The sequence below is a fragment of the Xenopus laevis genome, chromosome 3L (genome assembly GCF_017654675.1).
Source record: "Xenopus laevis strain J_2021 chromosome 3L, Xenopus_laevis_v10.1, whole genome shotgun sequence".
NCBI classification, from domain to species: Eukaryota; Metazoa; Chordata; class Amphibia; order Anura; family Pipidae; genus Xenopus; species Xenopus laevis.
Window position 1 is genome coordinate 128,272,003 of NC_054375.1, and position 27,915 is coordinate 128,299,917.

Here is a 27,915-nt window from a genome sequence, read left to right on the forward strand (position 1 = left end):
TTATATATGCCATACCTATACAATAAATTACTATAATTACTTTAAAGGAACTGATCAATGTAAAAATGAAACTGGGTAAATAGGCAAAATATAAAATGTTTTCAATTTAGTTGGCCAAACCTAATCTACATAGGCCGGAGTGAACATATCCCTAGCACAGTTATCTCCAAGCAGTGGCTTGTTCAGAACATGTTTCTCACCAATCCATTGAATGTTGCTCCCAGACTCCCAGTGGCCTCAAAGCAGGTGCTTATTTTTGAATTCCTGGCATAAAGGCAAGTTTTAGTTGCATCCAAACCAGCTTTAATGCCAAACAGAGCCTCTTGTAGGCTGCCAGTTCACATAGGTGCTACCCATAACCAATCAAAGCCCATATTTAGCACCCCCAGAAAATGTTTGCATGCTGATGTTGCTCTCCAACTTTTTATACATTTGAATGTGGCTCATGGTTAAAAAAGTTCAGCCAACGAAATGCAGATGCACACCTGGTCCCTCTTTCAACGTTCACGGTGCATGGAACATAGGAGGATGGCACCTCCAACAAGTGGAACGTAAATAGAATTAATCCAGCACACATAATCTGCTCAAGGGTTATTACTCATGGTTAAAAAAGGATGGGGACTCCTGATCTAACATAATAGCCAGAACACTACTTACTCCTCCAGCTCTCTAACATGTCAGTATCCAAACAGCGACCTTTAAGTTATGGGACATAACTGTTCAGTTAGTTTGCTGTGGAATCTGGCCTGAGTGCTAAGGATCAAATGAAGACTAACTGGACAGTTATAACAAATGTAGTGCCCCTTCAATTTGCTGACTAACTAACAGGTTATAGAGCTGCAAAGCAGGAAGTAGTGTGAAAAATGAAAAGCAATCAAGGGGGCATTGCAGGGGACTCCCACTCCACTCTATATGCAGTGCTGCATGTAAAGTATGGCACAACTCTCTGTGCTTATTTCTGGCAATACAAAGAGTTAGACAAAATGGGGCAAAGTGAAAAAAAAACAAGAGACTTACCACCCAAGGCATCTCCAGCAGATGTTTTTCTAGAGGTTAATATAAAACAACAAAATAAAACACATATCTTTATCTTTTACAGCTTTTACCCAAAGGAACACTGTGCAGAATGCCCAAAACTGAGTGTGACCTTGCTGAATACTGCGATGGAGCATCCAATCACTGCCCATTAGATATGTACAAACAGAATGGGGCGGCGTGTAACAATGGCACATCTGTGTGTTATGAAAATAGATGTTATGACTACAATAAACATTGTGAATCAATATTTGGAGAAGGTAAGCCTTTAGAGGGGAACTTGGCTAATAACACTGTGTGGTACACAGCTCTAAATATAAATGCTTGCCTTATGTATAACCCGCTCAGGTTTTTTGCGCTTATTTATTATAGCATTTTCCTGAAAATCAGGAAAAAATCAGATTTTTTGGGATTTTTCACTCAAAAACTCTGCTTTTTGCCAGAAAACTTTGGGGTATTGCACGAAACCCAGCACACATCAAAAAAATCTTATATGCAACCTCGATAGGTCTGAGATGCCGGATTTTCAGATTCAGACTTTTTCATCCTCAGGGTTTAATAAATTCCAAAAAAAAACGATTTTATTTTTAAAAAAATCACAAATTTTTCATGATTTTGGCATTCGGAGTTTAGTAAATAACCCCCTTAATATTTACAGTATATACAAAGTATTACAGAAGGACTAAAGATCATTTTGGAAGGAACTTTAGACAACAATGATAAAACAAATAGATTTTTTTTTTCTGGATTTGGAAACTTCCACAAAAGATTCAGCCTTTTAGTGAATAGAATGACTGCCCCCACCTATACTGTACCCATATACAGTACTTCATAAAAAAAGTAGTTTGTCATTAAGGGGAGACTCATATTGTCTTTGCTTGGCTGCCGTGTGTTGCATGCATATTCCTATACTCTCCTACAGAAGTGCAAATTTTTGTTTCGTAGGTGCGACAGTTGCTCCATTTTCTTGTTTCCAATGGGTAAATACAATAGGAGATCGGTTTGGGAACTGCAACACAGAGAGAGAGATGGTTGAGTGTAATATCAAGTAAGTTATGTGTGTGATATGATATGTGTGGGCTGTTTTCCAACAGGTTATATCCTGTCCCTTTAAAACATGTAATTGTATGAGCACAATCAGAATAAGCACAGCAGTCTTTGGGGCTGCTTCAGTGAAGTTAGAAGTAGTTTTTACCACTTCAGTCAATACCAGTCTACATCCAGACATATGTATGTAATGTGATTTAAAAGCAAATTGCTTAAAAAAGTGGGGTATGATTAACAATTTACACAGGTTCCCGCCACACCCTGTTGCCATGTGAACATGATGCTAGTGTCTTGTGCATAGCTCTTGTTGGCTTTTCTCAAGGGGATTGTCACGCTATAGGAAAGCTATTGTTGGAGGCAGGGAAGGTATTGGATATCACCTACAGAACATATATGTCCTATGTGAAGGTGAAACCAAGCAGAATCAGCAAGAGGATGCAAAGGAAAAATAAAGGTGTATTGGCATTTTAATCTTGCTAGTAGAGGTGCAAAAAGACAAAAAGAGGTTGCTGTCAAAGAAGAAGAAAAAAACAGAGAAAGAATTTATGCACACTCCAATATATAAAGGGATACTGTCATGCGGAAAAAAAATATTTACAAAACACATCAGTTAATAGTGCAGCTTTAGCAGACTTATGCACTGAAATCTGTTTCTCAAAAGAGCAAACATGTTTTTTTATATTTAATTTTGAAATCTCTGACATGGGGCTAGACAAATTGTCAGTTTGCCAGCTGCCTCCAGTCATGTGACTTGTGCTCTGATAAACTTCAGTCACTCTTTACTGCTGTACGACAAGTGATACTCCTCCCCCCCCAGCAGCCCAACAGCAGAACAATGGGAAGGTAACCAGATAGCAGCTCCCTAACACAAGATAACAGCTGCCTGGTAGATCTAAGAACAGCAGTAAAATCCAGGTCCAACTGAGACACATTCAGTTACATTGAGTAGCAGAAATAACAGCCTGTCAGAAAGCATTTCCATCCTAAAGTGCTGGCTTTTTCTGAAATCACATGACCAGGCAAAATGACCTGAGATGGCACCTACACACCAATATTACAACTAAAATAATACACTTGCTGGTTCAGGAATAAAATGTTATATTGTAGAGTGAATTATTTTCAGTGTAATTTAGAAATAAAAACGGCATCATAAAAATCATGACAGAATCCCTTTAATATAAATAATTAAGACCTGGATACAGAACCCTGAATTAAAGAAACCCCTGTCACTGTTTTATAACATTGGCTAGAGGTCCCTCGTAAGCTTCACAGCAAATGACAACACAACGGGGCACATTTACTATTGGTCGAATATCGAGGGTTAATTAAACCGTCAAAGTAAAATCCTTCGACTTCGAATATCGAAGTTGAAGGATTTACCGCGATTCGTTCGTTCGAAGGATCGTAGGAAAAATCTTCAATCAAACGATTAAATGCTTCGAATCGAACGATTCGAAGGATTTTAATTCATCGATCGATTTTCCTTCGATAAAAAAATACTTAGAAAGCATATGGGGACCGTCCCCATAGGCTAACATTGTACCTCGGTAGGTTTTAGGTGGCAAAGTAGTTGGTCGAAGGTTTTTTTAAAGAGACAGTACTTCGAATAGTCGAACGATTTTTAGTTCGAATTGTTCGATTAGTAGTCGAAGGTCGAAGTAGCCAATTCGATGGTCGAAGTAGCCAAAAAAATACTTCGAAATTCGAAGTATTTTTTATTCTAATCCTTCACTCGAGCTAAGTAAATGTGCCCCAACATCTCTGGTATCACAACATCACCTGTGACGTTTTCCACAATGTTTTCCACAGCATGATAAATAAGCCCCCTAAGTGTGTATCATTCATTCTTGCTCAACTTCATTTAAAAACTCTAAATTACTTAAACAAACTGTATGTATTTATGCGGCTAGGAATGTTATGTGTGGCCGACTTCAGTGCCAGAATGTGAGTTCTGAAATGAAGCCTGTTGATAGCAAAACTGCCATAATTCTGACTCCAAATGGAAACTCCTGGTGCTGGGGACTTGACTTTCATTCTAAGCACTCTTCTTTTGACCTTGGATCAGTTCCAGACGGGGCACCTTGTGACACAGGAAAGGTAATGCCCTTTTGTTCTGATCACTTTATAATCTGTGCCTTTTTTAATATCTGTGAAAATCAGCCTTTCTGCATCCAGTGAACAATATCTGTTGGCATTTACTTCTGTTTACTGGGTGCAGCCACTTCCCTCCATCTTCAAACACAAGCTAAATAAACATCTCTAAGCTCCCCTTCCTTATATTGTTGTTTCTTCTCAGTTATTCAGACATGTCCTACAAATATACATTGTGATTGCACTGATGTCATGGCTGCAGGGCTTTCCAATATAGAAAGGACGGAGGATGAGTCAGTGAAGTATTACAACCTGTACCGAATTTGTTGCAAGTTTTTCAGACTTGATCCAAAAAGAGTGCCAAAAATGTTGATTTTGACTTTAAATGAAATATAAGCCTTTAAAACTAATTCCTGTAAAACTGTCCAGAGCGCTCTCCTAAGAACTTTTACAATGAACGTAATTGCTTTTCAAGCCATTAAGCTGTTTTTAAGCTGCTAATAAGTTTTGTGACATCTCTACCTGCTGGTCAGTTTTCAGATTGCGACACAGTCCAGAAGTAAAACAATGCGGTGATCCGTGCCCTACAGCCTTGTAACTGGTTCTCTGCAACTCCACAAATGTATTATAAGGGACTTGCTGATCTGTCCTGTGTGCAAGTGGCTGCATATTACTGGAACATACGCAGTCAACCTCTAAATATTTATTGGTATAACTAATTCAGAACATATTCATCCAACAAAGTATAATAGCTGGCATGAGATTCAATGGCACCACCCCCAGCACTAGCAGCAAGTGGTACTTTCCCTTGCCCCTTATCCAAACCACCCCCAGCACTAGCAGCCAGTGGTACTTTCCCTTGCCCATTATCCAAACACTCCAACCTGGGAAAACAACAGTCCTATCAGTGGAAGGGGTAATATGTATAGGAGCTGCCTCTCCTGTGACATAGGAACAGCATCAAGGCTGCTAAACATATTTGCTGCAGATTGATCAAACTCCCAAGATATGTTACCTCACCACTAAGGGGTTAATTCAAAGCAGTATATGAGAGATGTTTACCATGTCAGAAGCTAGGGTTAAACTATAGGGTTAAATCTATTCCCAGCAGGTTTGTACAGAAGGTACATGCATATAGTATGTCTGAGTACCCTTTAGCTTAGTTCCTTTCTGAATTCATGTCACCAGCCTATTTTTCACATTGGCAACAAAATCTTTCGATATACAGTACAGTTTAGCTGGCCCCGAACTGGCAATGTGTGGGTTCGGCAACTGCCAGAGGGGCTGCCATAAGATGCCATAGAAAATCACTATTTAGTGGGCTGGTCAGGAGCTGATTGGGCCTCTCTGTACTTGTAATGCCTGGGCCTATTTTGATTCCCAGTCCAGACCTGCAGTTTAGCTTTCCTATAAAGGGGCATTCCACCCCAACATGGATGCTGGGAGTACACGGGTAGATGAAATGATATTGGTCCATTAGACAGATTCGGCAACTTATCTGCCCATGTGTGGGAGATTCTGATGGGTCTCCCCCAATCTAAATCAGTCCAAAAATCGTCAAGATATCAATCAGGTAGGTTTGATTTTTCCTGCAATCGAGGACCATATCGGCTAGTTGATGCAGTCCTACAAACCGTCGGTGCCCATTCTCTTCATTATAATCTGACCATTTGGCCCTGGAGCCAACAAACAAGTGGATCTTATTGTGTATGGCCACCTTTAGCTGTATTGTCTGCAAACATTTCGGTCAAGCTTAAAGTATAGTTATTAGGCAGAGATGGGGCGAGCAGCTATGCTCTTCTGGTTAGAAAAGAATAAAGAGGAAAACAAGCTGTACCAGTAGCAGAGTGGAATGATGTAAGTGGGTGCTTAGGGGAGCATTTACATGAGCCAGTCATTCTGGGAGATAAGAGTTTGCAGGGTTTTCTCCAAGTAATTGTTGTGATTAAAAATCTTCTATGTTATTGCATCAGACCTACTTGTTCTACTTATGCATCTGACATTTCTCGATTTAGATATGTCTGAACAAGAGATGCGTAAGCTCCTCACTGCTGTCATATGACTGTGACGCGGAGCACAAGTGCGGCGGAAATGGGGTAAGTCACATAATAAGAGCAGCATTCTCATTGCCATCACTGCTCCATCCGTTATTTATGAACTTCACTCACTGTCATCCAGTCTCTATGAGTCTAGAATTCATCTGCTGCATTCTAGTGGATTGTAGCACTTCTGTATTCATTTAGAAAGTGTATGGGGTATTCATTTGTTATGAACAGTTGCAGTATGGTGATCTAGATATGTGATTAGACACTAAGGGAGCCCCCCCCCAGCATTTCCACTGGAACCACTAGAGGGAGCTCTTTCCATTATTATACTCTGTTTTGCACATGCTCAGTGTTTATAAAGAGACTCCTGGGCTCTACATCACATACAATATGTTATCACTCGGAAAATGCAAATAATTAATAAATGCATGTCATTATTACTAGATTTGGCCACTGTAAGTCATGGGATATTCTGTAGTGGTGTATTGCTAACTTACAAAAAAAATTCTTGACCCAATCTCATCCTCCGTAGAACTGGTAGAAGCCCCCATTTTTCAGCCCTTGCTGTCTTTAGCCCAATATAGATTAAGTCCCTGCTGAACAGTCTTTGGGGACAAGGATATGTACAACAAAGTACCAGTGTGAGCCAACACAGACCTGATGAAATGATAGTTGGCTGGTCAAGACCAAAACCAGAGTTGGAGCTCGTAGGGAGGAGTGAGGGGTACTGTTACTGGGGGCTTTACTTTCCCTTTCATCTAAGTCTATTAACAAAACGAGGCATTTTTGAAAACAGATATAAGCTTTTTTTCTGTTGGAAATGAAGGCATTTCATATGCATAATCCCTGTCCTTCAGAGGAATCAATCAGCAGAATAAAAGGCTGTAAGTATTACTATAGTAGTGTTACAATAACGTGATATACTTTCTTCAGTAGTAGGGATATTGTAATATTCTGACTTTGGACTGTTTTGGTTGGGATGTGATAGTCTGTTCCTCTGGTTGGGGCCTCATAGCATAATATGATTCCTAACACAGTTTTTATGGAAACGGCTGGGGAATGGAGCTTGGGGTCCCACACAACAACAGTTTGCAGGTCTGAGCAGCATATAAAAAATATCTGTTGAGAATTAAATTTCATGTGCGAGTGCAGTGTGTGGCCATAAAGCTTACTCAGGTTCCATGCCCCCTAGATCTCCTGGGGTTCTATGGTCTGGCATCAGGACTGCATTTTCAGCTTTTTCTTTGAGCTTTGCACATGGCATTGTGTGCTAGAATATTATATTACCCTGCTCTCTTTTTCCATGACCTCACTCGACTATATGCTGAGAAACAGACTCTTATTCTCATTTCCTTCCCTGCCTGAAATGTAATTATCTATATACACACACATCCTCTTCTTATTCTCGATTCCCTAGTCTTATGTGTGGGGCTTGTTTGTGCTTACTGTCACTACTTTATTGTATTCTGTCTGCCATTGCCATTCCCTTTCATATATTCCTATTGATATTTGTACAATTCTGACCCTATGGTTGTGCATTCCCATACTATTCATGTTAAAGGGATTGTTCACCTTTGAGTTAACTTTTAGTATGACATAGAGCAGGGATCCCCCCCCCCGGGAAATGCCCCATACTTTATACTTACCCCTCGTCGCAGATTCTGGCAGCGGACTATGCGGCATCCATCATACAGGTCTTCAATAAGCACTTATTCCTAGCCTCTGTTACTAAGTGCTCCATGAGATGCATGAAATGCGTCAGATACAAGATACTTGGCTGCATCAAAGCTTCAGTGCTCTCTTTGCCTTGTCCTGGATAAATGACAAGGTTTTTTTTTTTCCGCCAAGGTTTGCAACAATAGAAAGAACTGCCATTGTTACTCACAGTGGGCCCCCCCTAATTGCACCCAGAGCGGATATGGGGGAAGCGTGGACAGTGGGCCAATCACCAAACATTCACCGGTTGAATTCATGCCAGAAGGAGGAATTCTGCGCTTATACGGTATTTATCAATGTAATGTGGTACGGCAAAAAAAGTGGACGGCATAAAGTCTTGTTGTACCAAGTCTGCTTGTACTAATACTCTCGCTTCTGTTCTCTTTTAGATACCAATGCAGCAAGCCTGATGGTGCCTTTTTTAATGACGACTCTTTATCATACTTTGGTTATTGAATGTTTCCAATCCATCTATTTGTATACTGTCTGGTAAGCAGGGCTGGAATAATAACTTACCAGCCTAGAAATAAGCAAACAGAAGCACCCATTCACATCTCTTCTTCCTGCTGCTGCCCTAATATCACTCCAGAACCCTCTACAAAGTCACAGCAGGTCACATTCTCTATAGGATGAAATCTGATAGGCTAACAACTACACTTGTTTTATTAATATTTCCTTTAAAACCTTGTTAAAAATGTTAGAGTAGCAAGATCACAAATAATTTGTCTGCACTCCAGTTATTTATTAAACTCTGATTTCAAATTAACAAATCAGTCTACAGTCTCCCATTTTCTGGTTACAGGCAGAGATTTAGGGGTATATTTATGGTTGGGCAGAATACAATTGTTGAGTTCCCTTGATTGCTTTTTTTTAAAGTGATACTGACACATTCCTATAAAAATCATAGGAATGTGTCCGTATCAATGAAAAGATACTACACACCAAATATTTGCATCCAAAAGCAGCCCCCAGTTAGGGTTGCCACCCGGCTGGTATTTTGCCGGCCTAGCCGGTAAAACACCTGCCAAGCCCTGGGCCGTTGTTACAAATTTACCGGCAATGTAGTTGCCGGTAATTTGTAATACCCTTAAAAAAAGCCCTTGGCCCGCCCCCAATTTGCAAAGATTTAACTTTTTTTCAGCCTTCTGGCCATCGTGTGTTTGGCTCCACCCCTTTTGTGGCACACTACGGGGCTCTGCCCCTTTTACATCATGGACCGCCGGTAACATCTTTCACAAAAGGTGACAACCCTACCACCAGCCTGGGGAAACCGTAACGAAGCTGACCCTCCAACACAGCTTAGGGATCTTCCACAGTTGTTTCAGTCACACTGAGTTGGGGGCGGCACGATCCTTCAATAGGCTGATTACAAATGAAAACAGGACTTCAGCCTATGGAAGGATCATTCCGCCCCAGCCCAGCGTGACTGAAACAACCACGGACACAGCTGTGTCTGAGGGTCGGCTTCATTAAATTTCGCCGGGCTGGGGGGGGGGCTTTTGGCTGCAAATATTTGGCGTACAGCATCTCTTCATTGATACAGACACATTCCTATGATTTTTATAGAAACGTGTCAGTATCGCTTTAAGAAAAAACCCAAACACATGGCATTTTGTAACCCACAATGTTCAGCAAACTTCTTAAAGGATAACCAAACCTTAAAAACAAGCGAATGCAAAATTGATGAGAGTGCTATTCTAAGCACTTTTGCGATGTACATTCGTTATTTGTTTTTTTTAATCCCCAGATATTAAATGATACATGTACAGCGTCACCTGCTGGTAATATTCTGACCACCAAGTAGTCAAGTCAGGAGAAAGAAAAAGGCTGTTCTGATGTTTAGGAAAGATTTGAGAAAGATTTCTAATTTTTTTCCTAACCAGAAGAACATCAGAACATCTTTCTCCTGACTTGACTACTTGGTGGTCAGACTGGTCTGAAAATGACCAACAGGTGGCGCTGTTAACAGTACATGTATCCTTTAAAATCTTGGAATTAAAAAAAAAATAAAGTCCATTAGTAAATTTTTCATGGGAGGTCAATTACGGTGGTTTTATACTAAGGACACCATTTTTTTTTGCATGTTTATGGTACTATATCTTTGTTAAAATCCATTTAAATTCCAAGTATTTGTTCATGGGAAATTCAGGGGGTATTGGTTTATAGCAGCGTAGTGATGCAATTCTATCAATTCGCCAGTAGAGCATGTTTATAGTCGCATTACTGCAACAGAATTGCACAAACACCTAGGATTTAAGTTAGTCATTGGCAACCTGTAGCCGGGCTACTGTATGACAGGGCAAAGGTCCCATTGGGGGGCCCCTCTCATGCTGTGGTCACATCTTCCCCCACTTTAGTGACAGTCCTCGTCCCACCCTATCAAACACAAGTGCACAACGGCAATGCTGATACAGTGTATATTTGGCCTGTCTGCTACAAAAACCCAAATCTGGCATAAAGAAAAAACAACATCCAAAGCTCCTGTTTTTATTTCTTCATTTTTTTCACTTTTACTTCTGAAGCCCCTCAATAATATGTGCAAACACATTTGTGGTTGTGAAGACCATCAATAAATAAAGAAGAAAATGGTCATGTTATGAGATGGGTAATTTAGCAGAGCTGATTAAAGGGGTGGTTCACTTTTAGTATGTTATAGAATGGCTAATTCTAAACATCTTTTCAATCGGTCTTCATTTTTTTTCATAGTTTTTTAATTATTTGCCACCTTCTTCTGAATCTTTCCAGAGGGGGTCACTGACCCCATCTTAAAGTGGACCTGTCACCCAGACACAAAAAATCTGCATAATAAAAACATGAAATCCAATTTTTATTTTTTATTAAAGCATTCTTAAGGTGGCCATACACGGAGAGATCCGCTCATTTGGCGATGTCGCCAAACAAGCGGATCTCTCTCCGATATGCCCACCTATAGGTGAGCAATATCGGGCTGATCCGATCATGGGCCCTAGGGCCCAACGATCGGATCCTAACGAATGGAAACGGGCGGTCGGATCGCGGGACCGCATCAACGAACAGATGCGGCCGCGATCCGACAGGATTTTTAGTCCCATCCGATCGAGTTCTGGCCAACTTTGGCAAGATCTTGATCGGGGAAGCCCGTCGGGGGGCCCCATACACGGGCCAATAAGCTGCCGACTCGGTATGTCTGCAGCTTTTATCGGCCCGTGTAAGGCCACCTTTAGCTGTTATAAGTTCCTTTAAAAATCTCAGCTGTCAATCAAATGTTGTCTGCTCCTCCTCTATGCCTTAAGGTGGCCATACACGGGCCCATAAAAGCTGCCGACAGACCGAGTCGGCATCTTATTGGCCCGTGTATGGGGGCCCCCGACGGGCTTCCCCGATCGAGATCTGGCCGAAAGTCGGCCAGATCTCGATCGGATGGGATTAAAAATCCCGTCGGATCGCGGCCGCATCTGTTCGTTGATGCGATCCCGCGATCCGACCGCCCGTTTGCGTTCGCTAGGATCCGATCATTGGGCCCTAGGACCCACAATCGGATCAGCCCGATATTGCCCACCTTGGGTGGGCATATCGGAGGGAGATTCGCTCGTTTGGCGACATCGCCAAACGAGCGGATCTCTCCATGTATGGGCACCTTTAGGCATAGAGGCAGGGCAGACAATTACTTTCACTTTCCATTCAGCACTTCCTCAATGTCACTGCTCTCCACACATTCCCCTGTTCTCTTCACCATTTAATTGTGTAGTCAGGGCATGGGGATGGACATCAGGTCCCCCATTCTGGTGCACAAACAAGATTCTGAGATGATACAAGGCTCCTGCCTGCTTGCTGTAATTATGAATTCCCACACTGAAGAAAACAAGTCCTGCCTGCTTGCTGTAATTATGAATTCCCACACTGAAGAAAACAAGATTCAAATAATTTATATTGTGTAATTAAAGTTAATTTTGCTTGACTAATGTGATAAAATAGGATTTTGAATAATTTTTTTGAACAGCCAATATAGTATCAAAGCATTGACCTTCATCTCAGTCCCTAGCTAACCTTCAGTGCACCCCCTCTGTTTTGGGACCTCTGGCAAGCACCTCATGGAGCAGCCTTTTCCCTGATATTTCTTACATAAATTAGTAAAGATAAAAATAGGAAATTCCCATAATGCTTAGGGGAAAGAATGTTTTATAGGGTTAATGTCATCTTCTTTGAAGGGAGGATGACAATTATGCCAGTCCTATATTCTCCAGAAGTTAATTCCATTCCCAACTTGTCTTTATCATTTTTTAACAAGTATTTTTAGAGCGCCGACATATTCCAAATATTTATTTGTGCAATAAATGGGTTTATGCAAAGAACACACAGAATTGAAAAGATGAAGAGGGCCTGCCAAAAGAGCTTACAATCTAAATGTCATCCTGTATCCCAAGAGGGCTCTTCATTTTTTCCTCAAAACCTTCCCCTGATACTTATGGTCCTGTACTAAAGCTGAACTATGTATGTACTGACTAATCAATGTAATTCTCATTCTGCATGGCTGCGTTGAAGTCAGTGCAGCCCTCAGCTCAACTGCTACGTATCCAATAGCAACTGCACTGCACAGTCTCGGGAAACGTGAGCGAATAGAGCGACTAATCAGCGCTCTCACCCCACGGCCGCAGATCTTACAGGTGATCCAGTATATTTGGGAATGATGGGCAAGATGATTGGCGTTAGCAATACAATTCCCCAATCAAAGATGGCGGCAGAGTATTGGCGAGAGCTGATGAAGTCATCACACGCCGCTGGTGACGTGGCCGGTACTCGCAAAGATGGCGGCGCGCTGAAGTGCTTGTGTTTGCCGAGGAGCGTGTTATTCTCGTCAGTCCGGCTCCCAGCCCTGTTTCTTTTCCTCTGCCATTCGGGGAATATGGGGAAGACCAAGAACCATCTGCCGGACAGGTGAGCGATGTCTGACGGGGCTCCAACCTTGGAATTGGCCGTGTGGGAATTAGTGGGGACGTGAGACTTAGTCAAGAGTCTAGTGTGTTCGTGTAACGGGGAGAAGATACTGTGGGCTGAATGTAGGGGTTATATATGATTAATAGATAAACAATACAGCTATTGTCATGTCAGTGGGGAGGGAAGAGACGTGGGAGTTGGTGCAGGAGCAGTGGCTGCTGGGAGTGAGGAGTAGCTGACAGCTGGTGTCTATATTGGGTTACACGTTTAGGGGGGCAGGGGTCTTACTGGAGACTTATTATGGGCTGCCCCTAGGGTTGTGACCTTCTCTGGAAAAAAACACCCGCCTTTCTGTATATTTACCTTTTTTCCCTATTAATAACATTGGGATCAACCATCATTTTTACCAGCCAGGCCAGTAAAATACTGCCCAGGTGGCAACCCTACCGGCCCCCACCCACAAGCTGTAGTCCTGCAAGTTCCTGCCTAGGGAATGACACAACTGGAGGCCAGGTGACTTCATGAACCCCCGTTGTGACTCTAGCTACACAGTGGAGCTCATTTATAAACACTGGGCAAATCTGCACCTGGGCAGTTACCCATAACAACCAATCAGTGACTGGCTTTTTACAGGCAGCTGCTGGTTGCACAATGAAAGTGAACATTTGATTGGTTTCTATAGGTTACTGCCCAGCTGCAAATTTGGCCATTGTTTATATATTAAATCCCAACGAGGGGGCAAACACAGAGCCACCAGTGTGCCATTGCCCCCCCCCCTTTTACACATGAATTTTCCCATTTATTTCATGTGTGACTTCGTGTGAAACAAGTTAGGGCCAGCAGCAGGGTCATGTGATGCTAAACAAGAGGGACAACCCCTGAATGGGCCCCCAGCCCTGGGAAAATAATAGTAAATGCATGAAATTGCTCCCACTCACGTACCACTGAATATAAACATAGACTGTAAAGTAGGAAGATTCACTCATAATCAAGGGTTGGGGCAGATTCAGGGAGATTTAGTTGCCTGGTGACTAATCGCCTCTTCTGCGGGGCGACAATCTCCCCGAACTGCCTTCCACCTGCTTAAATGAAGAATTGCCTGCTCTAATGCACTCTCTGCACTTCAATTTACGAAGTCGCCCAAAGTTGCCTCACGAGGAAACTTCGGGCGACTTCGGAAATCGAAGCGCTGCGAGCAGGCCTGAACTGGAAATCAAAATAGGCCCTGCCATTCCAAGTACACAGAGGCCCAAACAGCCCCCTACCAGCCCACTATATGGTAACTTTTTATGGAACCATACAGCAGCCCCTCTGGCATTTGCCAGAACCCACAGATTGCCCATCCGGGCCTGGCTTCGAGTGCATTAGAGCAGGCGATTCTTCATTCAAGCAGGGGGAAGGCAGTTCGAGGAGATTGTCGCCCCACAGAAGTGGCGAATAGTCGCCAGGTGACTAAATCTCCCCGTCTGCCCCAATCCTAAGGGGACATCTGTTATCTTTCTCTAACTGACTGCTGAGCATTGCCTAGTGAGAGTAACTCCCAGATGATTCCTGACCATACATGGCGCTAGCTATTAATATCATGTTACATCACAACATCTCTCTATCTTCTTCCTTTCCAGATGGACAGACTACACTCCGCTTGGAAAGCGCATCCCAGGAACACGTTTTATTGCTTTTAAAGTCCCTTTAAAAAAAGTAAGTTTTATTTATTTTTTTTATTTTTTTTTATTTTTTTTTTACTTTTGTTGAGTTAAATTGCAGAGAGCTGCACTGAGATCCTTCTGGGTTCAACACTCCTGCTGCTGAGTTTTTGGTCAACAGATTGCTGAATGTGATTGCTTAAAGGGGACCTGTTAACCTAAGAAACAATTCCAAATTCTTTTCTATTAGGTTATTTCAGCAAAATAAACTTTACTTACACTATATATTATTTAAATTTTGTTTTCTTACACTATCACACCAAGCAGGCAGCAGCCATTTTGTGGGCACTGTTATTTAGATAAATTGTATATCACCCCAAAATCTTGTGTAAGCACAAGAATGGGGAACCTAATGTCCATGTACAGTGTCATACATAATTATAGGGCCTGGGGAGGGAAGGGGCAATGTAAGAAGTGCAGTGACATGTAGGAAGTGCTGAATCAAAAGTGAAAGTAATTAACTGCCTCATAGAGGCGGGGCCGATATTTGATTGACAGCTCAGATATTTAAACACCTTTATAACAGGTATAAATATTTTAATGAAAAATAATTTGTTTTCATGTTTAATTTGCAAAGGACTTTCATTATGCAGCTTTTTATGTGTAGGTGACAGGTCCACTTTAAAGGAAGAGTAACATCAATTAAAGTGGTTTAAAGCAAAGAAAATATAATGTACTGGTGCCCTACACTTGTAAAATCAGTGTTTGCTTTAAAAATACTACTGTAGCTTATATAAACAAGCTGCTATGTAGCCATGGGGGCAGCCATTCAAACACAGGATACAGAGCAGATACAGATAAGTTCTGAAGAATCCCATTGTATACTACAGAGCTTATGTTATCAGCTGTGTATCCTGCGCCTTTTCAGCTTTGAATGGCTGCCCCCATAGCTACACAGCAGCTTATTTATATAAACAATAGTAGTTTCTGAAGCAGATACACCAGTTTTAACATTGCAGGGCAACAGTACATTATATTTTCATTATTCTAAACCACTTTCATTTTTTGATATTACTTTTCCTTTAAAGGATCAAGTTCTTACTAAAATTGTCTGATGCTCACTGTAAAATCCCCAGGACACTGTGAATAAACAAGGGAGTAGAAGTATTGGATAGTTAGATGGTTTTGTTTGTTCACTGGATAATTATAGGGGCCATGTTTTAATGAAAAGTGTCTGATAGGTAATCACAAATCACAAAGAGAGGGATTTATCTGTGTTTCTGCCCATTTATTGACGAGCTGCCTCCACGTGTTACTTTGTACTGGGCTGGGCTTCATTTCTCTCACAGCCTGGTAGGCAATTGGGCAGTTTAATGCAATAGTGTGAGAATAGAAAGTGTCAGATAAAGCCTGGGGTAGAGTCCTGCAGCGGGTCGGGTACCCGTGGGTTACCCGCTAAAAAAGCAGGCACCCTGCAGAATGAAGGGAGGATTTTCAGGTGCGGTTATATCCGCGGGTCTCCGCAGTTACGGGTTGGGTTGAGGGTCTCATCTAAATTTCTTATCTTATGTAATATTGTCTATATTTTAATCCTTTTAAAGTTTTACAAAACTTGTGTATGTCCCCACCCACTTTTGATGACATCGCTTTCCGGTTTGCAGCACTGTCACTTCCTATTTGATGGTGGTCGGGTTGCGGATAAGGCAGTTGCGGGTCCGGGTTGGGTAGTGGATCAAAGTGGCTAAATATGCAGGTTGCGGTTTGGGTCGCGGGCTGCAGGTTGTGGGTTCGGGGCGGGTCTTAGAAATTGTTTCTGCGCAGGACTTTAGCTTTGGGAAGCCCATTCCATGCCCATGCAGTGATGATCCCATTCTGTTTCAGATTTTCAATAGCAAGATAGAGTCATGGCAGAGATTCTCATCAGCCGACCTCATCAGGGACGTCCAAGCCCAGAAAGAAGAACTAGGGCTGATAATTGATTTAACATGTACCACTCGATACTACTCTCCAGAGGTAACTCATTTATCCCTTAGCCAGGAAAAAAATGTATCTTTTCATAGCTTAGAAATTATAACCGGAAACTTGTGACAAGGGAAAAAGGGGAAGCAATGGTGAAACAGCAGCAAATCTTTATGTATCTGTTTCTGTTCACTATCCAAAAACTCAACTTATACTGTACCACTTGTCAGGTCTTCCTGCTGTATTCTGTTTGGATACCTATAATCTATATAGTCAGACTTTTTTTTATTAAATATTCCTTTTTTATTCTGCTTGTGTGGTCTGAATATTGCTTAGCGATTCTGACCCAGAAAAGACAAATGATTGGGTAGGAATATCACTTCTCAGCAGCAGTTGATAATGTACAGTTGATGATAAAATAAACTTCAAAGGATCAGTAACATCAATTTAAAAAAAAATCGCTAAGTCTTTATTAAGAAATAACTTACCAAAACGCTGCTTGTGCTCCTCTTCAGAAAAGTTGACACAGCGACGATCCATCATGCGGCGCTCGATTTCTCCTCCCTGGTTATCTCCTATAAGGAAGGCAGGGAGGAGTAATTGAGCACCACATGCTGGATCGCCTTTTCTGAAGAGGAGCGCAAGCAGCGTTACGGTGAGTTATTTCTTAATAAAGACTTAAATGTTTAATTTGTCCTTGTGTTTTTTTTTCATCTATACTAAAAAAAAATTTTAAAAAAAATTGATGTCACTGGTTCTTTACAAGCTCTGCATTTTGGCTTTTGCATTGAGCCATTGATATTGTTGGTAACTGAAGGTCCTGAATTGAGTCTGAATAATTGTGTTTATGGCCTCTCTAGCTGCCACTTTAAAAGGAAGGCATTATTCCACAGTGCAGCCGCTGTCCACAGGCTAACTAAGCTTTTGTACTATGTATTATATATAGAAAAATGTTTCTTTTTCTTTTATTTGCAGGAGTTACCAGAATCACTACATTATGCAAAGATTTTCACAGTCGGGCATGAAGTGCCTAGTGATGAAACCATCTTTCAGTTCAAATGCATTATAAATCGGTTCCTAAAAGAAAATTCCAACAATGGTAAGTTTCACTTTTTATATATTTATATAGTTGAAGAATGTGGTATACCCAATTAAAGGAACAGTAACACCAAAAAATAAAAGCATTTTAATGTAATTAAAATATAGTGTACTGTTGTCCTGCTTTGGTAAAAGTATGTGTTTGCTTTAGAAATGCTATTATAGTTTATACAAATAAGCTGCTGTGTAGCCATGGGGGCAGCCTTTTAGGGTCAGGGCACACAGTAAGATTCGGGGAGTTGAGTTGCCTGGCGACAAATCACCTCTTCTTCGGGCGACTAATCTCCCCGAACTGCCTTCCCGCCGGCTGAAATGTAAATCACCGGCGGGATGGCGCTCGGAACGATTTGTTTTCCGAAGTCGCCCGATGTTTCCTCTTGAGGCAACTTCAAGTGACTTCGGAAAACAAAGTGCACTGATTGCCATCCCACCGGTGATTTACATTCTCGCTGGCAGGAGGCAGTTCGGGAAGATTAGTAGCCCTGAAGAAGAAGAGATTAGTCATTGGGCGACAACTCTCCCCAAATCAGGTGTGCCCTGACACTTAAGCTGAAAAAGGAGAAAAAGTACAGGATACTTAGCAGATAGCTAATAAATTCTGTAATAGAATAAAATGGTATTCTGCAGTGTGTATGTGGTATCTGCTATGTAAGAGCCTTGAATGGCTGCCCCCAGCTCATTTTTATAAACTATAATAGTCTTTCTAAAACCAACACATCAATGCAGGGTATATTTGAAGAATGAAGGATGAAGAAGATCGCACTCACAGGACTTATCAAATCAAAAATGGTGTTTATTCAGTAATGAAAACAACTAACGTTTCGCCTTGCACTTTTCTCTTTGAGAAAGGCTTGAGTGCAAGCCGAAACTTTAGTTGTTTTCATTACTGAATAAACACCATTTTTGATTTGATAAGTCCTGTGAGTGCGATCTTCTTCATCCTTCTACTTAATTTTTGGGCTTTTTTGCACCCAGGCACATATATCTGGATTTGGTGAATTCTGAGATTTTAATGCTTAAAGTTAACTTGTCCTTGTCCCCTCAAGACAACACAACAGATGCACGAGCAACACATTTTTTTTGAGTTGTTTCATAGGGCAGAGAATATGCCATGTTTTTCTGTAGGAAGGAGTGATGGGCATGCCTTCTTCTGCTGATCTCTGGCAAATTGTTCTCTGACACTGCCACTTGAAAAATGGCACCACAGCTCCCAATTATGCCTTTACCCTTCCTCTAGAAAGCATTGTAGTCTGCCGTTACCAGTCTCCCCCTAGCAAATTAAAGAATTAATGTCAACTTCTCATTTTCTTTTCTTACAGATAAATTAATTGGTGTTCACTGTACCCATGGCTTAAACAGGACTGGTTACTTAGTGTGCAGGTGAGTCTAGTGATGACCTTACACTGTGTTTGGCTGAACCATCCCAAAAGACAGAGCTCTCATTGACAGTACATCACTGGATAATTGGAAGTCCAATTAGTTACGCTGCTTCTTCTGTTCTAGGTACCTGATTGATGTGCTTGGCATGGTGCCCTCAGATGCCATAGAAAGTAAGTCACATTTGTCAGTCACTGTAAGCTAGCCATCTTTATAGGGAATAAGGAAGCCACACTGAGGGGTGTAGACTGCTGGGCAAACATTGGTGCATCTATGTAGTAGTGTAGTAACACGTAACTACTACTCGGCCTTCCTTGGTAAAATGTGTATTTAGGATCTCACAATCATCTGGGAGAGGATTCGCTGCATGTAAAATGAAACTATGGCTGCCTCTGTATATCATTTCCTTGTGTTTTATAGAGTTCAATCAGAGCCGCGGACACTGCATAGAACGCAAAAATTATTTGGATGACCTGATGTGTGGAGAAATGAGAAGGTAGGCATACAATCTCAATGAGGCAATGATGGACTGTGTCCTTTGTTATGGACCTGCATCTACCTAAATTGTGGCCTTTTTTTCCTAAACTTCACTTGGAATCCGATTACTGTTAATAGAAGTGACATTCAGGGGTTAGTGTTGCTCACACTATTTTCTTCTCTTGTTTCAGAAATGCTGAAACCGATAAACCATTGTTGCCTCTACCCAAATACCATCAGAAAATCCCAAATGTAAATAATCCTTCAGTGCCTCCATGTCTAACCCCGCCTCATCGACCAGAGCAGCCATGGTTTTCTAGGTACTTTCCCAGTGTAATACAAACTATTCTCTGGGGTCAGATTTGTGTGCATAACACACTGTCCCGTATGCACAAGACAGCAACTGGGGGGTTACGACGACACAGGGCTGCTTCAGTTTAGGACAGAAAATGCTTTTTCCCTGGGCAATCCAGCATTACAAGTGCCCCTTCGGGCACACAAAGGAAAATGTGCATTAATGGCATTGTAAAAATAATATGAAATATTTAAAGTGTCCCTTTAACCTTCCTCTGTATTCTTAGGTTTGGAAATCCCATGGACGCTCCTAGGATACCAGAACCCAGGCCCATATATTCACACCCACCCAGGCACAACATGCCACGGCCAATGTACAACGATCCAGCCATGGATTACAACTGTCACATGTATCCCAGGTAATGTACTGGGAGGATCTCAACTGTAAAGGCCCTTGTCAGTTTAATATATTGCTTGTGGTTCTGCAAGGTTACTTGCACTTATACAGTGACGCTCCAATTTTTATTTTTTAAATCTGTAAAATGCAAGAAAAAACTAAATTGGAATGTTAAATTGAGGTATGCGTGTGGACCAAGAAAAATTACTTACGTTTTTCAGAAAAAGTGCATTTGTTTCAGAGGTTGTTCGCCTTTAAATTAACTCTTAGTGGCAGATTCGCATTCACATTCGAAGTTTTTCCCAAAAAAAACCTTTGACTTTTCAAAGCCCACCAATTGACTAGAAATAGGTTCTAGGGCGTCCCCCATAGGCTAAAACAGCAATTCAGCAGGTGTTAAATGGCGAATGGTCAAAGTCAAATTTTTAAAGAGACCGTACATGATAAATCTCGAATTTTCAATTTTTCGAATTTTCAAATTCTTATCGAATTTGGACTATTCACTAGTCGAGGTACACAAAAACTAGCTCGAAATTCGAATTTTTTTAATTCAAATTTTCACTTTGACCTTTGTTAAAACTGCCCCTTAGTATGATGTAGAGAGTTATACTCTGAGACTATTTAAATGCATTTATTTGAGTTGAATAACAGACTGGAAAATGAATAGGAGAGACCTGAATAGAAAACGAATGATATAATTTGTGGATTTACAGAGCATTTGTTTTTAAATGGGGAAATTATGGGGAGCATGGGGTACTTAATGACACGTAAAGTCTACATTTTCCTACTATGCATATAAGTTGGGCATATCTTCCCCAGCCAAGCCACATCATTTGTACAACATATACCCCCCTTCCATTTGCCAGCACATAACCTTTTCATAAAACAAATAGCAGCTTTCACCCTGCGCCCATTTTCCCTCCGACACATCATCAATAACACGGACATCTGCAAACACGACATGTATGCTGTAAAGTTCACACAATGCACAGGCACAACATACTTTGATAAAAAAAAGTTCTGCTGGGGTTGAGCACTGTAATGGTTAAGCTGAGCTCAGGAGAGGTGGTTAGGAGAATAAAATAGGATCAGACAGCTAGTTTCTATGGAAAAAAAAAATGGAAGACTTGTCTTTCTATTCAGGCCTCTCCTATTCCATTCTTAGTCAAATCAGTGCATGGTTGCTAGCGTAATTTGGACTCTAGCAACCCGATTGCTGAAATTGCAGAGCTGCTGAATAAAAAGCTAAACAAATAATAAAACCAAGTGCAAATTGTCTCAGAATATACCTCTACATCATACTAAAAGTTAATTTTAAGGTGAAACACTCCTTTAAGTGGCCTGGCTTTCATTTATTTTTATTTTTTGCTGCTTTTAGCCTCAATAAGCCTCAATTTTTCCCTTCATTCCTGCACTTAGCTTATTTCTATGTGAAATCCCATTCTTCAGCAATGTCCCTCCCTTGTTACTGCCCTGTGTATAATGCTGTTTCTCAGCAGCCCAAGAGAAGTATTTTGTTTATGCCTCTTCTCACGTCCTGTCTCTATGCTGTGATGAACAATGAGCAGATAAGGCAGGAAGCAATGGGGCCTGTGCAGTTTCCTTTATACGCATGTTTGCAGCTTATCTTACATCACTGGCATGTGTACTAGAAAGTAAGTCATTTTAAAGGCTAAATGTGTCAGTAGAACATAGGGCTGAATTACCAGTAGAATTCCCAGTAGAGAGCATCATTCCGGAGGAGAAGTATTGCCTCTCCATGCTTGCTGTGTCCCCTGAAGGGCCACCGAAATGGAGCTGGGAGAGTTTTAACGGGCAGTTATTCCCAGGACTGCTATCTGAGGCTACGGTTACAGCAGCTCCACCTTAAACTATGTGTATCATGAGCTTCCAATACTTTCAATTCTCTTTATATCTCTCTCTAGCATATCTGTCTGTTATTAAAGGAACAGTTCAGTGTAAAAATAAAAACTGGGTAAATAGGCTGTGCAAAATAACTGTTTCTAATATAGTAAGTTATCCAAAAATGTAATGTAGAAAGGCTGGAATGACTGGTTCTCTAACAGGACAGAATTCCTGCTTTTCAGCTCTCTTACTCTGAGCTAGTCAGCGACTTGAAGGGGGGCCACATGGGACATAACTGTTCAGTGAGTTTGTAATTGATCCTTAGCATTCAGCTCAGAATCAAAAGCAACAGATATAACCCATGTGGCCTCAAGTCACTGATTGGTTACTGCCTGGTAACCAAGAGAGCTGCAAAGCAGGAAGTAGTGTTCTGGCTATTATGTTAGACATCCAGTCTTTATATATTACATTTTTGCCTAACTAACTATATTAGAAACATTTTTTATTTTGCACAGCCTATCTATTTACACAGTTTTTTTATTTTTTACACTGAACATATCCTTTAATTGCCACAAAGCTGTCCAAAATTATAAAATGTCCAAAGTGTTCCCCAAGTTTGAACTTGGGAACAAAAATACAACCGGCATCTGTACTATAGGTTTACACCAAAATAAACCTTGGGTTTTTTTTATTGATCTTTTATTGCCTTTATTAATGAATTCCACTGTTTAATAGATTGTACACTTATGATCTCTACCTCTTGAATCATTATTGAAACATTGGAGCACTGTGAAATGAAAAAGACACTTGTTTTACGAGAGAGAGAGAGAGAGAGAGAGAGAGAGAGAGAGAAAAAAAAAAAAAAAAAAATATATTACAGCAGGGCTGCCCAAATGGTAGATCGGAGTCTATCAGTAGACCTTTAGCTAGTGAACAGTAAATCTCCAGACACTGTCAACAAACAGCTTGTCTAAATTAACCTGCTATTTCATGCTTTTCATTCATATATTGATAATATTACATACAAAATAGTTGTCTGTTAAAGAGTAAAGTATGGGCACTCCCTGCATATTTGCCCTAATTATTACAAATACTACATGGTAATTATAATAACTTCCTGTTCACCCATGATGCATTGCGTCAGTACATTGTGATAATTATGTAAAAGTAATCTTCGTAACCTACTCCACATCCTCACGTGAGTTACTAGTGTCATCTTGAAAACACAACGTTTCAGCCACACGTGCGAGATATATATACCATTGAGCTTTCATTGCTGTCAACGGAAAGTTAATGGCGTTTTTCAGCAAACGTCAAACAATATCTGCCTGGGCTTTCCTTTCTGCAAGAAAATGACGCCTTTTATAAAGAAGGTGCTATTCGATAAAATAGGGGGGTGCTATTTTGGGTGTGAGCTACTGATATTTGCAGCTACCTGGTAAAAGAGCCCTTTAAAAGACAACAAGGGTCTTTTTGGATCTTAAAAGATTGTAAAAAGTCTGTTTGGCTTCCTAAGGGCGTTGGTGTAAATGGCAGTTTGGATACACGACCATGTCTCGAGTGTCACTCTTTCTAGTTGTTTTACAGGATAATAACAGATTGTTAGTGAGACGCTTCCTGCTGTAAACTGGAGGCTGGTGAGAACTTAGACACGACACTGGGGGGTTGGAGAATGGCTTGTAATGACTCCATAGGACTAACTGGAAAACACAGCTCTCATGTCACTTGCCTGTTAATAATTAAATATCAGCCATGTAAAAATACATTATTACATGCATCTGCACTTACAGAGATTGTAAAGCATTCCCATCAGTCCATGGATCTTTAAATCAAATTCCTTGTCACTCACACATTCACACTCCCTATCATTCACATTATCAGGAGCCAGTTGGTTTCCTTCCATGTAGGCAGGTGCTTATATGTATATAGAGTGTGGGAGACGTCCCGAGTACCCCGACAACAGCACAGGGAGAACATAAAGCCTACTTACTTGTCAAGTTCTGTGCTTTCTATCCCCAGGCTAACCATGATTAACCTTGGGTCTAAGGGACTAGTGGATATCTGACTGATTGGCTTGTGTTATGATCAGTTGGGCTACTTGGATATATAGTAGTGTGTGCATAGACAGGTGGCCAGCTTGTACAGATGCAGACATTTACTTTGCAGGCCGACTGGTGAGTTCACCTGTTGAGGGTCTGTGCAGTTGTCGATCATAAGTGTACAAAATAAGTCTTTTCATTAGGGATGCACTGAATCCAGGATTCGGCCGAATCCTTCTTCCTGGCCAAACCGAATCCTAATTTGCATATACAAATTAGGAACGAGGAGGGAAATCGCATGACTTTTTGTCACAAAACAAGGAAGTAAACAAATTTTCCCCATCCCTAATTTGCATATGCAAATTAGGATTTGGTTCGGTATTCGGCCGAATCTTACACTAAGGATTCGGGGGTTCGGCCGAATCCAAAATAGTGGATTCGGTGCATCCCTACTTTTCATTCTAATGTTTTTGTTTTTTTTTTTTTTTTTTTTGGTCCATAAACTTTGGGCACAGATCAGATGTTGTCTGTGTTGCATGAAGCTCACAATCAATGTGTGAATGAGATAAATATGAACTTGGGAATGTGCAAACTAGAGGGAGCTGATTGAATGTAGAATGTAAAATAAAGAAAGAGGCCTGCACAGACTCACCCCTTTCATTGCTCCTATGTATAACTGGGGTAGAAACCAGGGAGATAGGTTGCTCGTCAATCCAACGCAGAGCCCCAACACTGTGGGACCGGCAAAAAGTAAAGGGGAAAGGCCACTCTCCTTCTCCAGAATTAAAAGCAGTCCTTTATTTATTAATTTAAAAACATAAGAAGCTGCTGTGCTGCAAAGACCTGACAAATTTCGAGTATAAAACCCTTAATCATAAGCTAATTCTGATGACATCAGCACAGTTCTTTTAAACATGTAAAACGCTAAAGGAATGACTTGCTCGTATGCAGCCAGTGTCGGCCTTTTACACTTCAACGCCAAATACTCCGACTTAAGTACTTACTTCAGAAACCTAGAAAACGTGTATTCTAGCCGAAACCCTATTAAAAATTTATTTCCAGACTTTTTCGCAGGTTGCCTTCCTAAAGCCTGAATAAGAGCCCTTCCCATAATACTCCTGCCTTACTGATTTATCATCATGTGAGATTAGAGCCCACCACAGGAAATCTCATCCATTTTCTATCATTCACCATTTGATAAATATGATTCTAAAAGGAATGAAATGATTTTTACTGTGATGATTTAATAAATCTGCCCCAATATTAATATATATTATATATATTATATTAATATTAAACAGGTGTTTTAAAAGATCTCTCAAGCCCAGATCCCTTACATCTACAGGTGCAATAACTAAATCTAACCCTTGGACACAACTGCCGTCAAGAGGAAAAACAGGCAGATGGGTTTTCCAGTGGCACCCTTCAATTTAGACCACTGCCGGTTATATCTGTGTGGAATGCAGACGCTATCAAAATGGTCTTTACACACCAACACACATAATCTGTTCTTAGTCCTTCAATATTTTTTCCTTTTTCTTTTGTAGAGAAGCTGATTGGCAGCAGTTTCAACAATGGAAACCCCATCCATATCATTATGGCTACCAACCACCATCAAGAAATCCCAATGGCTACCAACCACCCTCAAGAAAGCCCAATGGCTTCCAACCATCATCAAGAAATACCAATAACAACCAACCACCATCAAGATATCCCGATACACCCCAAGACTCTACTCCCTGGCAGTCTGCCAGCAATGATCCTTACATAAGGCATTCAGCAACAGGCACAAATTATCAGAAAAACTGACAATTACACATTTTTAAAGGGACTGTCTCCAACTGATTACTTTTAGTCCTCTTTATATTATTATTATATCATATTAGGTTTTTTTAAAATTTATAGCTCAAAATTATTGCCATTTTAAAATAATCACAATTGATCAGTCCGATAAGTTCAACAGGGGAGCACACAGGTCCTTTAGATGTTGGGCAACGTGACCCAATGTGCTGCTCGTTTTGCCCCATCAGTCATTATGTATACAAAAAAATGCATTGCAAAAGTATCGAGACATTTGACCAATTCGCTAAATTACAAAACTGAATTTTCCGTTGTTTTATGGTGAAAAAATGTAAAACCGGGAGCATGCTGTTGGCTTATGCTGTAGTGTAATGTAGAGGCCCTAGGAACAACTGCTTCTGCTTCAACTTCTTCAAAGCTCTAGTTTAAGTAGACAATTGAGTTGCACGCTGTTGGTGAGATTTTGTCCAAGTTGATGAGGTTAGACGAGTGACTCTTGTGCGCCTCGTGTTTCAGTTGGTGCCACAAATACTGTAAAAGGGCCTATGACTGGGCTATTGTAGAGCATTCAGATACTTTTCAATTTCGCATCATTCGTCTACTGAAAGCACAGCTTTCACCCCAACAGGTTAATTTACATTATTTACTTTGTATTTTGCAGCATTCATTCTTCCTTCTTTTCCAACAAAAGATGCCCAGTCCCTTCCAAATCAGACCAACAGGCTGATGCTACCACCACTTTACTGCTGTGGCCCCATAGTCTTGCTTTCATCTGACTACCAAACCAAATTTCACTTTTATCTGGGTCACTGCCATGCTTTTTGCCACTCATTTATTACTCCGGAATGGCCTTTTTTGTGCCAGCCATTATTAATGGTGAAGGCCAAGATTATGTTGGTTCCAGAAGTGACTCAAGAACATAAAGGCAAATGTCCTACAAAGGCCCAAGATGTGAATGCAACGGAGTATCTGTGGTACAAAACGGAGGTGCCCAAACCTAGAAAAAACATGCTTAGAAGAATGGTCTATAAATACTCATGAACAGTGTGCATAGCTGCTACATATTGGCCCAAACTAATGTAGTCATATGGCTGCAAATGGAGATAAGGATAAAACGTGGCGGCTGAATCCTTCTGCAAACAGCATTTTTTATTCTGGAAAGTTTTAAATGCATTCCAATAAATTCACAGGGGAAGCATTTCAGTCTAGGATTTATGTAATAAGACCATTGGTCAAGGGTCTGAATACTTGTGCACTGGTGTTTGTTAACTTTTATATTTCTTTGTATATATTTTAGGAAGCCATTGATGCAAGGATAGGCCGCCTCTCCCAGCATTACCCTTGCTGCTGAGTTGATTAGTTTCAATTTACACCTGAAGGGCATGTGATTTCCTATCCCTAATTTAATGGCGAGATGATAGAAATGATAATGGAACCTGCTCCTTAGTTTTGAGAAGATCTAGTACAGTATGGCTACCAGATTAACTGAAAATTCCGGCACGTGTAGTAAATACACTAAGCAGGGTTGCTTTATAGCAGCTCTACTAGATGGTTTCTCAGAAGTGTCCTGGAGGTTTTTAGATGATCTGGTAACTTGACATAAAACTACAGTGGGCCTGTTGGTTCAAAGCTGCTTTGGTCAATGTTTACTAATATGCTGCTCCGGGATTTCTCAGGGATTAGAAATTCTTTAAATAAAGTTTCCTCTCCCTCGGAGGCTTTAAAAGTGTAATGGTTCTGAACCATAAACATAATAAAAGGTAACAGATTATGTTTCCTTAAATATTAAGTATGGGTCGTAGGTTACTGGGTTCAGAGAACATTCTAAAGCCTTTACCTAAATACTTAAAGGAGAAGGAAAGCTACCAAGGCAGTTTATTGCCAATAGATTAGCCACAACAGTGCAAGCTATAACACTATATTTATTCTGTAGAATGTTTTTCCATACCTGAGTAAACAGTTCTAGATACTGTCTTTGTTTAGGATAGCAGCTGCCATATTAGTTTGGTGTGGCCTCACTTCCTGCCTTAGTCTCTCACTGCTCACTCATAGCTCTGGGCTCAGATTACAGCAGGGCAGGAGGGAGGGGTAGACTGAGAGAGGAGCAAACTGAGCATGCTCAAGCCCTAGCCCTGGAG

The 27,915-nt window shown here is 40.9% G+C and overlaps 2 protein-coding genes across 5 annotated transcripts in view; both read left to right on the forward strand.

Moving 5' to 3' along the window:
- adam21.L (ADAM metallopeptidase domain 21 L homeolog) overlaps nt 1-8,700 on the forward strand; it is a 28,410-nt gene extending 19,710 nt beyond the window's left edge. The window contains 6 exon segments of the mRNA NM_001085815.1: nt 1,100-1,295; nt 1,981-2,083; nt 3,993-4,179; nt 6,189-6,269; nt 8,067-8,220; nt 8,324-8,700. Coding sequence (NP_001079284.1) covers nt 1,100-1,295; nt 1,981-2,083; nt 3,993-4,179; nt 6,189-6,269; nt 8,067-8,220; nt 8,324-8,427 — 825 coding nt within the window. The 3' untranslated portion in view covers nt 8,428-8,700.
- A 3,939-nt stretch (nt 8,701-12,639) lies between these two features.
- dusp11.L (dual specificity phosphatase 11 L homeolog) lies at nt 12,640-27,560 on the forward strand. 4 transcript variants are annotated; one of them, XM_041584830.1, is made up of 11 exons: nt 12,640-12,848; nt 14,471-14,546; nt 16,373-16,504; nt 17,426-17,549; nt 18,868-18,928; nt 19,052-19,098; nt 19,346-19,421; nt 19,594-19,722; nt 19,984-20,115; nt 25,525-25,600; nt 25,631-27,491. In XM_041584830.1, exons 1-11 carry the CDS (start codon nt 12,646-12,648, stop codon nt 25,784-25,786), a joined length of 1,212 nt encoding a protein of 403 aa, XP_041440764.1. In that variant the 5' UTR covers nt 12,640-12,645; the 3' UTR covers nt 25,787-27,491. The 4 variants fall into 4 exon arrangements, with proteins under 4 accessions (XP_041440764.1, XP_041440765.1, XP_041440763.1 ...); XM_041584831.1 differs by having other exon boundaries at nt 25,525-25,574; nt 25,605-27,491; XM_041584829.1 differs by having other exon boundaries at nt 12,642-12,848; nt 25,525-27,491.
- The last annotated feature ends 355 nt before the right edge of the window (nt 27,561-27,915 follow it).